Source organism: Euprymna scolopes, chromosome 28 (assembly GCF_053919585.1).
Source record: "Euprymna scolopes isolate OS-2025 chromosome 28, ASM5391958v1, whole genome shotgun sequence".
NCBI lineage: Eukaryota > Metazoa > Mollusca > Cephalopoda > Sepiida > Sepiolidae > Euprymna > Euprymna scolopes.
Window position 1 is genome coordinate 43665376 of NC_136509.1, and position 16361 is coordinate 43681736.

The window sequence follows — 16361 nt, forward strand, 5'->3', positions numbered from 1 at the left end:
TGAAATTGATATCTAACGCAGAGAAATTAAATGAAAGACCATAACATGGTGCTGTATTTACCTGATTTTTTGTGGAATTTGAACAAATATTTTGGAAGGTATGCTACTCTTTCTATTTTCTGGAAATTCTAAATGTGTATCACTTTATTGCAGGTCTCTCAAAATGCCCAGAAAGGGTCAATTAAAAGCTAGTGAAAGGGAACGTCTTGTTGCATGCCTGATAGAAGGTTTATCTCTCGTAGACGAAGCTAAATGAGCTTGACATAGATCGAAGATCATTCTCTTCATCCGTTTAAAATCCAAAGATCAAACCAAAGAAAAAGAAAAACACAAGAAAGTCAGTGTTTGCACGTGATGTTAGAAAAATTAGACGCCATTTATCAATCAATCAAGCAGCGATATTTAAAAAAAAAAGCTTGAATATCTTCCTTGTCCAGAAAGACACGCTGCAATGTCTCAAACAGAATTGCAAGAAGCAAAGAGCCCATAGCAAGTCCAGTTTTAGACCAAACTCATAAAGAAAAACGTTTAGCTTGGGCTCGAAAATACATGAAAACAAGCTTTGAAAATGTTCTTTTCACCGAGGAGGCCAGAACACTCTTTGATGAACCATATGGGTGGGGCAACGTTCGGAGTCCTCTTGGATTCCCGTCCTCTCATCGATTCCATCGTCAACATGGGTGTGCAGGTGTCATGTTTTGGGCTGAAATAATCTACGATGAACTTATTGGACGATTTCGCGTGCCAAAAAGTGTCAAACTTAACAGTCAGTCTTATATTTTATCTTTCAATGAGCATTTGTCACCGTGGCTTGATGACCTTCTATTGGCTTGTCACCACAAATTGATTTTTATGCATAACAATGTTTCATCCCACTAATCCAAGTCAACGACATCCTCTGCCTTAAGTCATTAGTGGAGAAAATTTTATTAAATAGCAACCTTGTTATCCAGATACAAACCAAATTGAGCAATTCGGCCAATAATAATGATGAAAGTTTATGAAGGAAGTGGTCAATGTTTGTTGAAGGATGAACTTTGGAAGAAGATTTTGAAAGTTTACTATAGCATCACATTATCTCATATCTGTCACTATCAGTTGGCAAGAGGCTATTCAAAGTGATTTTTAAGCATGACAGTTAAGTTGATAAATAAATATTTCCTTAAGCAAAATAATGCGAAATTCGTGCTTGTTTTTGGTTAATACTGTTACTGGATATGTTTTATTTCATATAAATAGAAATATGAAGTTAGAATATTGTTTTATTACTGAGAATATACATTTTTAAACACTTGCAATAAAGTGCTACGCATTTAAGATTACGAGTAAATAGAAAAATTCGCATAAATTTTAAATATTTTTTCAAATTCCACAAAAATGAGATAAATAAGTGCAATGCTCTTCCAGGGTTAGCATTTCACTTCTGCGTTTTATATAAATTTAAAATAAAAAATATTGACCTACAATACACAATATTTAAGATCTGAGAATCAGCCGAATGTCAAATTATTTGCCTGTCATTTATGTTTGATTATTATTTTATGAGGAAGAAGGTTGTTATATATATATGTGTGTATATAAATGGAGAGAGAGAGAGACAGAGTGAGAAAGAGAGAGAGAGAGAGAGAGAGTGAGAGGGGGATTTCCAAAGACGTATTTTCAAAATGCGTTTCATACTTCATATGAATTCACGTGTTTTAGGATATATTGTCAATAATACCTGGAGGCTGGCAGTTTCTCAACTTTTTGATCGGCGGATACGGTCTGAAAGACTCATACATTGACACTAAATTAGGCATATATATACATATATATATGTATATATATATATATATATATTTCAGGAATAAGGCTTGTATTTTTAGAATAAAAACATATAAAACCGGTGCTAATATGTTGCTTTCAATGCTGACATGCTGACAGTCAATTTGGGTAAATAGGATTGGGTTTGTACAAAGTCTTATCAAGCATTATGAAAGCTTCACATGCACGCATACCCGTATATCTAATTATTCAAGCATTAGCAATACTAGAAAACATTTTGTAACTCTTGTATCTATCTCAATCTCTCTATAATTATATATATATATATATATATATATATATATATATATATATATATATATATACGGCACTTGTGTTTGGGCAAGTGACTTTGTTTTTTATAGATCTTGAAAAGACTGGACAGATATTTTTGAAAATTTCACACCAATGTACTTTATGTTGCCGGCCATGCTCTTAAATAGGTTTTCCTTAAATGTCTCCCATATGTATCGAATATTGATAATTGAAAAAAAATCGAAATTAAAAAAGATGTCTGGTTTTGATCTCATACATCTGAGCAGTACAACACATACACACACAAATATATATATATATATTTTTTGTTACACAATGATCACCACTTATCAAGGTTCGGAAGCCACTCAGGGATAAGGCTTATTGCAAGTACATTACCTTAGTGTGGAGATTTGATGAAGTGTTTACTTAAGGGGCGGTTCATTAGGAATTTGTTAACGTTGGACTTTAAGACATCCAAGTTGTAGTCCGGTGGGAAGCAGGCAGAGGAACAGAGTTCCACATGCGTGCAATTCTAAGAAAGAAGCTTTGTTCATGGAATCCACGCTTTGATTTAGGCACAGATATAGAGTGGGGGAAATTTTTCACAGTGGATTCAGCTAGACGGGTGTTTTTCGTGAAAGATTGGCGAGGGGGGACCAGAGATTGGAGTTCAGACAAGCATCTGGCAATAACGATAAAACAAGGATAGGCTCGCAACGTCTCTTCTGTGGGAGAGAGGTTGCAGGGTAGAGAAAAGGGCATCCCCCATTATGCCACGAAGTCTATTTTGTACTCTGCCAAGGTAGGATGTTTTTAGCAGCTCCTGCCCAGATATGGCAACAGTATTCCATCCTTGGACGTACTTGGCTTTTATATAGATAGAGAATATATATATATATATATATATATATACATATATATATATATATATATATATATATATATATATATATATATATATATATATATATATACTAAGAGTATATCCGACCCAACAAGGGAACGTATAGTGTGCATGTGTTCATAGCTTGTGTTTTTACAGTAGGTAGTTTAATGAGAAAACATTAAATATAAAAAGTTATTAAAAAGATATACCTACGTTACTAAACCTGATACGACGAATATCTAATCCACGATCTTTTGTATTTAGAAAATTATTTTTTAAAAAATGTTCTGGTGTACTCGGGCGCATAGAATCGTTTTAAATTCTATTACATAACGAATTCCAAATTTAGTGTATTTTTTCACTTTTAATTTGGGTGCGTTTTACTTTAAAAAGACTTTGCTGTATGTCGAATTTAATGCATCAAGTTTACAAAAAAGGAACACCCCCCCCCGTTAAGCAACCTGTCAGTTCTCCTTCAAACAGATGGGACAAATAATAAAACGCGCTTCAATATAATTGGCTATTAAAAAGCGTTTGATGGTAATATCAAATTACATGATGCTTCCTTCTTTGAATTCGTGAAAATACGTAATTAAATCTGCTTGAATAATAGCGTAGCTATGACTTTAAGAATCGTACTAGATTTTACACATATTTAAACTATTAATATACTTTGATGAGTTTAAGTTTCTATGTAAATAACACACATTACATTCAAATGCGTATTAATGTACTAAAATCTGTAAATATATGACTATTACAACCTTATATTAGAAGCCTGGCATTAAGGCAAGTAAAAACATATGCACGTATACAGATGTATTATATCAAGCAATAAATTAGATAGGTGTTTTTTATCAATAGTGTGTTTATTTTAATACATAAATGCTAATATAGGTCCTGGATATGACCTAAAACTATATCCGATGGTGAGACCCCAGCTTGCAGGTCTTAGGGAGTGTGGAACCACCCTTTAATAGCCATTGCTCCCAGGTTCAGTCTGACCCGGAGTGGTAGTACCTGTTAGGGTCCCAACTATGGGTTAAATAGAATACGACTTAAAAAACAAATATACTATATTAAAAAATCCTTCTTCAAAATCACCAGCTTCGGCAGTAAATAACCTGAAATGGGTTGATATGCCGTAAAACAAAACAACCCACCAAATGCTAATATAATACATATATTTTTAATTTTTAAACATAAATGTGATCCAGTGACAATAAATTTTAAAACACTTGGATTATATGTTTCTGAAAAACGATAAGGATTGGTAATTTGCATAACTAGGATTATTCCACAAGGAATCATGTTGTAGCAAACTAAGTACAAATAAAAAACTCAGTTCTATGTAAAACTTTTCTGGGAGTTGCAGGTTCGATACACAGAGTGGGATAAAATAACAATTGGACGTTTGTTTCTTTACGGTATCATGACTGAGAGGTCGGTAGCATGATACTGTTGTAAAAAAATAAAGGGCTATGTTCTTAATTCTACGCAATGTCCAGGATTCAATTGAAAAATGTTCGAGTTAGACAATGCAAAATCGAAAAAAGTTAGCGTTTTCGTTTGCTGAATATTTGCAGCGGCAACAATTAAAATGAAAATATTAGTTCAAATATTGGAAATAATATAATTTTAGTTACCTTAAGAACATACTCCAGAAAACTTTATCACGATCTTAACAATACAATTCCGCAGTTATCCAGGAGTTCGCCATGCTTTGAACAGTCAGAGGTCACATGTGAGTTACATAATTTACCTAGTTGGCTAATAGCTATTGTGATTGTATTCACAATCATTCTTAAATATTTTTATTTATATATGATTTTTTATGAATCCTGAACATTCGTGATTGATTTTAATATAAATACGATTTCTTGAGCTCTTCATTCCTTCTTCTACTTATCGACGCTGTTGAATTAATTTCTGCAAAAACGAGCCAATCGTAAAGTTACGTTTTGTCTAGAGAATTAGTTTATGCCGATTGGCAATACAGTTTTTGTGCATGTAAAAACCCAACGCATGTTTTATATTCGTATTTAGAAACGGTAACAACCATATGCCTACCATTCGCAAGAATATGTATTCGTGCGTCATAACATATCGCCTTCTTAAAATATAAAGGAATTGGAGTCACTTATTAAATTCGATAACCGCTTTTATAAACCATGGTTTATAAGAGTAATAAAATCCGCCATTTGTAAAATTCATTATACGGTGCTGAAAAAGTATGTACGACTACTATTCTAAAAGTTTATCAATTTTATATTATATATATATATATATATATATATATATATATATATATATATAACTACTTCATTTATTCGCATAAATTTAATATACGAAAGTATAGATTTATGCGTAAACTTTAAGTATTTACTTCAAAAGTGCTCAATACGTAGGTAGAGCTAGTTAGTAATTTATAAAATATATATGGCGATTAAGCTACACTGAATATTCTGCGTTTCATCCAACTATAGGATTCGTCAGGCTTATGCGCATAAGCCTGACGAATCATATAGTTGGATGAAACGCAGAATATTCAGTGTAGCTTAATCGCCATATATATTTTATAAATTACTATATATATATATATATATATACATATATGTATATATATATATATATATATATATATATATATATATATATATATATATATGTATGATCATTAGGGCGACGAAGACAGATTATTATTTTCATTGTTTTGACTCTCGAGCATGAATTCGATACAGTTAAACAGGTAATCAATCGAGAACCACGCCATTCTAATTAAAAAGACACACATTCGAGAGTCAAAACAATGAAAAGAACATGCTGTATATATATAAATAATAATAATAATAATAATAATGATAATAATAATTATTATTATTATTTTAATTTTTAGCTTACGCAAAAGCTTCTATCAGGAATATGTATGATTATTTTTTACTAACCATCTAATCAACTGAAGACTGTCATATATCATTAATTCAATTCTGTCTTTGTCAAAGCTAGTTTCAGGTAAAATTAAAAACGAACTCGTCATAAAGGTCCAAATCACTTATTATCCAGTTTCAACTCTGTTAACTAAACGTTGATAGAGGAATATGATAGATACCGTTTCTCAGACGGACAGATATAATGATAAAACCCCTTTGGGAAAATCTATGTGTTTTGGTTTCGGCCAGAAATTTGGCTGTTAAGGGTCAAAGTTCAACGATTCGGCCTTTGAGAACTCTACCAACCTCCTTCGACAATTGAAATTTAAGATATAGGTTCCTTGGACAAGGATCTACCTTAATAACTTGAGTTGAGCCCAAAACAATAAATGTTAAGGGGTCATAATAGTTAAAATTTGACCGTTTTATTTTTTTGCTCAGCATACACCTCCAAACACCCGGGCAACGCCGGGCACCCATGCTGAGATATATATATATATATATATATATATATATATATATATATATATGTGTGTGTGTGTGTATGTATATATGTATATATATATATATATATATATATATATGTTGTTTTTCGTAGATTCGTACGTTGAGTTATTTAGAAAATTATGTGTGAATTTGTCAAAATGATCATCATCATTATCATGTACTGCATATGTGTGAGCCTAAAACAAACGTTTTATTTTAAAAAAAAAAAAGGAAGGAGAAAAAAGATTAGGAAGGAAAAGGGACAAACACAGTCTAGCCGCTGATCACTTACTATGTATGACTTTTGGAATGTTCCCTCATGTGTATTTTACATGTATACGTGTGTACGTATGCATATGTATGTGTGTGCGTATTTGTGCGCCTCTACATGATTATGGTTCCATGTGTGTGCACGTGCATGCGTATGTTGGCGTAAATCTCTATGTACGCATGTGTTTATTGTAATGTGTATGAGAGGTGGAGAGGGCTCACGTAAACCGTGGTGAAGGCAACCCCTCTAGGATAAGCAAAACTTAGATTAAAAAACAAAACAAAACATAAAGCGGGATGCAAGTACCCGCATTAAGCTGGTCTGCAGTGTGACTTGTTACTCGTTATCTTGCTCTTGCTTGTTGCTAGATATCAACATTTTGAAGCAAGGGAGAGATTTAGCTGTCGTACAAAGCTAAAACTCTGTAACATCATCTATGTATAGATACTCTCTCAGCCATGGAAAAATGGCGACGCATGTAGGCCTGACACGCTGGAAGCATGTAATCATTGATCTGCTATCATTATATGTATATATGTATGTATAGGTGTATGTATCTTCATGTACAGGTATATGTATATGTTGTATATCTATGCGTATATGTATGTATATGTGTATATGTATATATATTATGTGTGTATGTATATCCGTATATATATTGTTTGTATGTATGTGTATATATGCATGTGTGTATGTACATATATGCATGTGTGTAAGTATATATATGTATGTGTATATGTATGTATATGTATGCATGTATATGTGTATGTGTGTACATGTTTGTGTACGAGTGCATATTCATGTATGTGTATGTAGGTAAGTGTATGTATATATATATATGTGCATATGTGTACATATGTGCATATGTATGTGTATGTGCGTATGTATTTGTATATGTGTGTACTTATATGTATGTGCATATGTATGTATGCGTGTGTATGTATATGTATGTGTATTATGCATTTTATGTGTATATATGTATATGCGTGTGTATGTTTACGGATAGGTATGTGTATGGGTATATATGTATATTTGCATTTATATATATATATATATATATGTGTGTGTATGTATGTCATTAACCGTCTTGTATATGTTTATGTGTGTATGTGTATGTGTACTGTGTATTGTGTATGTATGCATATGTGTGTTATATTTGTGTGTGTATGTGTATGTATGAGTATATATCTATGTATGCGTGCATGCATGTATATATATATGCGTGTGTGTGTGTGTGTGGTGTGTGTGTGTGTGTGTGTGTGTGTGTGTGTGTGTGTGTGTGTGTGTGTGTGTGTGTGTGGGTGTGTGTGTGTGTGTGTGTGTGTATACTAACGAGCGTCTTCAGTGTCATGTTTGTGTGAGTGTGTGAATTTTACCGGCAGGACTAAAGTCATTTTCGGTTCATGGAATTTCAGTGCCTGAGGGAGTAGCAATTTTGGATCTAAACACTTGAAATTTTAGATATAGGTTCATAGGACATGGATCTAACTTAATAACTTTATTTAAGCCCAAAACAATATATTCTAAGGGGTCATAGTCGGTGTCAAATTTAAAAAAAATTGACCGCTTTTTTCTTTTTTTTTTTTTTGCTAAACATACACCTCGACACACCCGGGCAACACCGGGCTGAAATGCTAGTCTATATATCTATAAAAGTGAATGTGTCTGTGTGTATGTATGTGTGTGTGTGTCTGTGTACATTTCCCTACGCAATAACTCTGTCAAGTTTTAGTCTACAGACTCGACATTTTATATACAGGGTACTGAGATTTGGCGATTAAGGGGTCAAAGTTCAACGATTTGACCTTTGAGAACTCTACCAATCTATTCCCACAATTTTGGGTCTACGCACTTGAAATTTTAGATATACGTTCCTTGGACATGGATCTAACTTAATAACTTGATTAGAGTCCAAAACAATACATTTTAAGGGGTCATAATAGGGGTCAACATTTTTTTTTTTAATTGATCTCTTCGGTCTCTTCCAAATTACTCAGACAATTTCTGGTCTAAATATTTGAAATTTCACATAAAGGGTATTCAGAGATAGGGCAAGCTTTTTCATTAGTTTGGGTCGAAAATTTTATTTACCAATATATAAATGTATGTATGTATGCATGTGTGTATGTTTGCATGTCTGCCTTAAACTTTCAATAGAGGCGATGGATTTTACCAAGATCAGTATCGTTTTAAAGTTCAACCTTTCATATGACAAATATCGAAAAATTGACTAAAAACATTAATATCTTCCCCTTCAACTAGGCACTTTTCTACAGGGGGGCAATTTTTAAACCGATATTTTGTAATATTATCCTCTCCTATAGATTGTCTAACCTTAATTTTTAAAAATGTCGCTCCGGTTTGGTGGTTGTCGTAACGTTAGGTTTTGCCCCGTTCTTTTCCTCGCTTGCGGTACAGGTTCGAACCCGCCTTCCTACTACCACTTTATTATTTTTTGTTGCTTTTTTTTGCTCAACAGACACATCCAAACACTCGGGCAACTAGTGGGGAAACAAGTAAATATATGAGTATCAACGAATGTTTTAAACCATCTATATTTTATGGTCATTGAAATCGGACAATTCGCACATTTTTCAACCTCTTTTGTTTACTGCCTGCTTTAGTAAGGGACCCAGCGCCTTGCACTGGGAAGAAGTTCCACATGCCTCACCACAGTAATGTAGTCCACTCTACATTGTAGTGTACATTGAACTGTAGAAACCTTATTTTTTATTTATTAAATCATTTTGTAGAAAGGTGTTTATACAAATGTTGTAAATTCAAAGTTCAAGTATCGTTGTTAACTTGTGTTCTAAACAGAAACATTTATTTCGATCGCGCCCCTGGTCCTTAAAGAACGTATTAGAGATTGTATATGTCGGACCTTTTTGCCGTCCTGTAATAGAAATTCCAAAAGGAACCTGTAATGTTAGGCTGTATAAGGCGTTAATTTTAATCCGAATTACCTCTTTCTTTCATCAGATTATTTAGGATCATCGGTTTTGGATTCTTATCGAGGACAAACGATTTTTTTCTAGAACGCTGCAAGAAATATTAAATACGTTTTTTCGAAATTTACAAAAGAAAAAAAAACACTCCGGTTGTTTAGGAATCCAGAGTAGAACGAACTCCCCCTCTAAAAATTGGCAGAGTTATTGCGGGGTGAAATGTACACAGACAGACACACAGATACACAGAAAGAGACACAGAAAGACACACAGACAGGTTCACTTATATATATATATATATATATATATATATATATATATATATATATATATAATGGGTGTATTATGTGTGTTGTGTGTGTATGTTTATGTGAGGAAAATTTCAAAACCTATATCTTCAACAATTTTTTTTATCTAAATAAATAATTTTTTTATATAGGGTATTTAGACATGTCGACAATTTTCTAATCGGATTTCATCCGGGGAAAGGCGTGGATAAAATATAGCAGTTGCTACATACGGGGTCATCGAAATTTTTAATCTGATTTTCAATTCTTTTCTCGTAGGCGTATGCGTGAATGGTTCGCATGACAGAGTGCTTATGTTAAGAATAATAGGGTTGAAAACACATATTACGAACGTGTCAAGCGAGCGTAATAGTTAGCGTACTTCATTTACTGTCCTTAAGGATTAGTCTCGATGTAAGATCAAGTATTGTTTACAAACAGGTGAACTATTCCGAAGAAAAAGCAATACTCGCATGCAAGTCTCAGTTCCTGTCGGTTTTTATTTCATTTTTTAAAAGGAATTATACGTTACGTCTAATACCATACGGTATTTCTGTTGATAATAACTAAGAACGTTGCATTAATTAAAATATATTTATGTGTATTTTACGACCAAGCAAAGCCTGGCGGTCTGATATATATATATATATATATATATATATATATATATATATATATATATATATATATATATATTGAGAGATATATACTGAGAAATATATATTTCTTTATGGGTAGAATGGTTAAGCAAATAAATCCAATATTTATTGTTTTCGTCTTAAAAATAACGAAACATTGATTTCAAAAGTTTAAAAATTTTCTTTTTAAACGCCGCAAGATGTCCAGCTATTATGCTTACATATAAGCAAAGTACTTTTTCCCACACATGTACACAACTCTCTATGAACACTTTGACAGGAACGCAAATAAATTTCATACTTTAATATTAATTTTCATCTTTAAAATGCCGGTATATTGATTTCAAAGGAAAACTTTTTCAAAAGTCGTAAGAATGCTGAAAGTTTGACTCGTGCTGCTTCGACGACTTATGGCCAGCGCCAGGGCTGCCAAATCGCCAACAGTTATGCTGTACATGCAGACCGAGCTGCGTGCAACTACAAAGTCGACGACGTCGTTTGATGTACAAGTTAAACTGTGCTTTCAACTGTCTTCTTTGAAATCTCTTTCTTTCACTAGAATAAACAGGAAACCTCAGAAAGACTTCACGTGTGTCAAGCAGAATTTATATTTATCCAAGAGAGCATATGCAACATTAAGATGTATTTCACATGCACAGTTATTCGACGCGCCTTTTCATCCGTGGGAGATGTGTTGGTGGGTATGTCTGTCTTTATTTTAAATTGCTTTTTCTTACGTTAAGCTATATATTAATACGATAGCGTGTCTGTTATTTTCTGTGTCACGCTTACATACGAGTCGTTTAATTGCTATGTACTTCTATTTCTTGTAATAAATAATTTTACCACAAATCCTCAATGAGGTTTAGTTTCGGTTTCGATTATAGCTGTTAGCACCTTAGTTATCTATTTTTTTATAAATAATTTTATCAAGAATCCTTCATAAGCCTTGGTTTCACTTTCGATTAAAACTGATGCCACTACATTAATCTATATTTTTTATGAATTATTTTATTAAGAATTCTTTATAAGTTTTCGTTTCAATTCTGATTATGACTGAAGGAGCTCAAGTTATATATATATATATATATATATGTATATATATATGTATATATATATATATATATATGAGCAAACAATTAATAAAATATGTTAAAAAACACTTTGAAATGAGTTAAAACATATTTAATCTTAAAAGGAAACACTAGATAAATGGATAGTCCTTAATCCGCGGAGTTTCGAAGAAGTCTCTCCTTCTCATCAGAGGGTAGGAATTAGCAAAATGCGGGATAGGATTTTGTATGCTGAAGTATTTGATGAAACAACAAGTAAGTCAAAGATCTTACTTGAAAAAAATAAGTTAAGCGGAGGGAATATGGTAAAGAAAAAGGTGATTACACATGAATGGATAGTCTGGTGGAAGATAAAAAATCCAGTGACGGTAAAATCCAAATGTACAACTTCAAGAAAGTTAAAAGAATTTCCATTTGTACAAGTAAAATCCAAGGAAATCCCGTAATTGGAAGAAGATGGTCCATAATAATCCAAAGGCAGAAATCCATGGAATAAATCACAAAAATCTGTACAAGGAAAAAAATAATATTAATAAAAGAAAAAAAAGATGTGCTTTTCACTCTACTTCCGAGACATAACTATAAATAAAAAAGATCTGGGTAGAGACAGGAGAGAAAAAATGATAAAGTTAAATATAAAATAGAAAATAAAGGGAAACAAAAGTCAAAATGACCCAGACAGGAAATGTTAAAGGCGCGACAATATATATAGTGCAAAATAATATAGGTCAACTGAAATGTACAGGTCATCACTTAAAAAATGTCAGCAAGAGTTGATAAACGACAATAAAAGGAAAATAAAAATAAATAAATAAATATATAATAAATAAATAGAAAATAAAGAATAAATAAATAAATGAATAAATACAATATAATAAAAATACAATATAAAATATAATATATAATATAAAATAAAATAAGAATAAAAATAAAAAAAATAAAAATCATTTAAGGGGAGAAGATCGCCGGTATCTGCAATTTCAGGGGAAAAAGTAAGTAAATTCATATAGTAGAATTTAAGTAAATATGCATACAAGATATGAAAGTGTGAGTAGATTGATATATTAGATAGATAGGAAAGTTTAAAGAATAACACAGAAAATGCAGATAAAAACCGGCCATGCAAAGAAGAGATAAAGAATTAAAATAAAGGATTATTAAATATAAAGTATTAAGAAGTATGTCTTAAACGATACAGTTAAAGAAAAAAATATTTTACATCTATATAAAGGGTAAAAGTAATAACTATGTAATTTCAAAATTGCCATAATCAGATTTGGACTTATGTTTAGAGAAAGAGATCAGTTCATTTTTAGAATTTATTATATTGTTACTTTGAGGGGAAGTAATTATAGTTGTAGCTTCGATTGTGCAGAGGCGACATTACTTAGAGCCTGGAGTATTAGACTTAACTTTTTTTTTATAATTCTAGAAGTGTAAGCCATTTTGAGTTTCAGAACAGTTTCAGATGGTTCGTGGTTACACACAAGTCCTGGGAGGTGACTTGTGTGTAGTAGAGAGTTCCACATAACAAAATATTCTTACCGTGTCGAAACCCGGGAAAAGAACATGTGGAATTGCTCCAGAGAAGATTTAATATTTATGAAGCAATTCTGGTTTCTGTTTGGTTGGTAGCAGAACGTGAATTAATTTGATTCGTCAGTTCTTAGTAACATCGTTTATAAATAGAAGAGTCCGACTGTGTGGGATCATACCCATTAGCAGTCCAAAATATTGCAACATCCTCCCTATTTTTTTATAATGGGGAAGTCCCTTGTGTTTGTTCTGCTCAAAAATAAATATATATTTTTATATTTACTTAGACATAACAAAAATAAGAAATTATTTGGATCTTAGAATTCTAGCATTTAAAAAGACGCCGTTTGTAATTGTGTTCAAATGTCAAAAAGGAAAATTACAAAGATTTGTTTTTTCTAAGCAAAAGTATTAGTAGGTTAAAGTGTTAATATAAATAAAATGGATACAGTTTAACGTCTTGTCCAGGACTATTTTTTTTGATATATAGAAATCTGTATACTCTGAGCATTACCTACCCCTAGGGTTTTCCGCTGATATTCATGAAAAAACAGTAGGATCCTTCTCATAAGTGGAACTTCGCTGGTCTGTATGTTTAATATATAGAAAGCTATATACATACAGGGCAGTGAAAGAAAAAATTAGTCAGTAGAATTCACCAACAAGTTTTGAGAAAAAACGGTGTAATTTAATCCGTGTATATTTTTATTAATATCATTTTCGACCGGTGTAGAGCGTTACTTGCACTCTCCCATTCCAAATTTTGATAGTATTTTGTCGATGTATCTCGATTGAGTCATCGTAACAAGTCCTTTGCTTCGAGTAAATTCTATCCCCAGAAACCAGGATATTTTGCCAAAATTCGGTCATTTTGAATCTTTGACTTAATTTGGTCTTAACATCAGTTAACATTATGTCACAATTTGATGCGATTAAAATATCATCGACCCACAAAACCAAAATCTTTGTGTTGGGTATATAAACAGGGGTCTACAGCGCATTGTCTAAATTGGTGTTTAATAATATAATCATGGAATACTGTGTTCCAACACTGAGCACTCTGCTGTAGACCATATAATGACTTGTTAAGTAGCCACACGCTATTTTTATTTTTCATTATAAATCCCTCTGGAGGGGTAATATACATTTCACAGTCTATTTGGACACTCAAATAAGCATTTATTACGTCCATTTGATGGATGTTTGGGTCATATTGTGATGCGACTTGCAGTAAAATTCTGATTGTCGTTAGGTTTGCGGTCGGCGAAAACGTAGAAATGTATTCTTTACCGTAAATCTGAGAGCACCCCTTAGCAACAAATATTGCTTTGTACTGTTCTACGCCTGATGCTGTACTCTTTTTTGTAAAGACCCATCTGGTAGAAATAACATGTTTATCTCTTGAGAGAGGCACTACTGTATATGTATCATTTTCGGTTAAGGCATCTATTTTTTTTTCATGGCAATTTTCCATTAATCACAATGTTCTTAATTAATTGCTTCGTTGAAGCTTTTTGGCGCATTTTCCATTGAATAGCAATAGTCGATTTGATAATCTTTTATATTGTCGACCACAAAACAATCGGGTCGTCTTCTATTTCTTTTGGGATATCATCATCATCATCATCATCATCATCATCATCATCATCATGGACACTCTCGTCTCCGTCATTTTTTATTGTTTTCGTTTGTTCTAATTATTTGAGGTAATATAATGTAATACTCTTCATATGACGGGTTTTCGTCTGTAAAATTAAACGTGTCTGTGAATTTTACACACCGGATTCTTTTTATTTTATTTTTTTCGGGAAAAAATATTAAATTGGCTGGACTGTTTTTTATCGTATCCAAGAAATATACCTCTGTCGGCTTTAATATGCAATTTACTCTTTTTCTCCATATATGCGAAGCAAGTTGAACCAAATATATGCATTCTGCTTAAATTTGTTTTTTTTTATCGCAGAAAGATTCATACGGAGTTTTAGATAGCGTTTTGTTAAAACACCTGTTGCGTATATCGGCTGCCGCCATAAGTGCATACGTCCAGAGGATTTTAGGGAGTTTTGATTCAATGAGTAGGCATCTTGCCATTTCAAAAAGTGTCCGCCACGCACGTTCAGCAGTCCCATTTTGGTGTGGCGATCTAGGAGCTGATGTTTCATGCCTGATACGATGGTAAATTAGTAAAAGTTCAAAGTCTTTATTGGTAAATTACGTACCGTTGTCAGCGAATACACTTGATTTCACCGTAGGGGGCCATGTCGGCTAGATATTTCTTAGTTGCTAGCAGGGTATCAGATTTGTTCTTTAAAAAGTAAACCATTATTAAACCTGAATGGTCATCTACGAGATTCAACACATATCTATAATGTTCTCTGGCCATCGGTTCTACGGGACCGTTCAAGTCACAATGCACCATTGATAGGATATTTTGGCCTTTTTGTCTGGTATCTTGTTTTGATAGTTTGTCATTTTCCCTTGCGTACAGACGTCGCAGTTGAAGGTTTTTGATGTTTGTATTCGCATTCCATCAACTACAGTCGGCAACTTTTTGATATCAGGAATATTGCAGTGTCCACGAATTTTATGCCATGTCTGTAGATCATGGCATGCGGTTTTTGATGGGACTACGCTATTTAAATAATATAGTCTTCCATTTTCTTTAATGTCGAATACAGTTCCATTCGGTTATACCAGTTTTGATTTATTGGGGGTAAAGTTTATATTTGCACCTTGTTTTGTGGCAGCTTGTACAGAAAATATATTTGATTTTGTGGCTTAAAGTTGGGTTCAAAATTGATAAAATCAGATTCCTTTGTAATCACATGTGCCGTGGCCCAACAATCGACAAGGAAATTATTATTGTTTCTTGAAGCATCAAATGTACACGAAAATAAAAATGTATGTTCGCTAACAGAGATCTCTACATTTTTAATGTAGTCGCCATTTTGAATCCTGTATCTACATTGGAAACCTTTGTGATTAGGTCGTCCACAATTATAGCAAATAATTTTTGTACTTTTTTTAGGAAAAACCCTGCTTTTGGCAAAGTTGCGTTTTTTATTCCTGGCATGGGTATAATTTGATTTTGGTGTTTTTATGTGTTTATTTTTAAATTTCATGATATTTGTGGATTCGTTTTATTCTGTGATCATTTTTCCAGTTTCTTCGTAACTTCTGAGTGCTACCTTGAATTGGCTAAAAGTCATGGATTTTTCTTTCTGGGTTATCACGGTGGTAAATCG

General features: G+C 32.7%; 1 protein-coding gene across 1 annotated transcript in view; it reads left to right on the plus strand.

The window, feature by feature from the left end:
- LOC145249367 (uncharacterized) overlaps window positions 1-11009 on the plus strand; it is a 40865-nt gene extending 29856 nt beyond the window's left edge. Inside the window, exon 2 of the mRNA XM_080110939.1 lies at window positions 10857-11009. Within this exon, the coding sequence (XP_079967065.1) occupies window positions 10857-11009 (153 nt within the window). The remainder of the gene's footprint in view (window positions 1-10856) is intronic.
- The last annotated feature ends 5352 nt before the right edge of the window (window positions 11010-16361 follow it).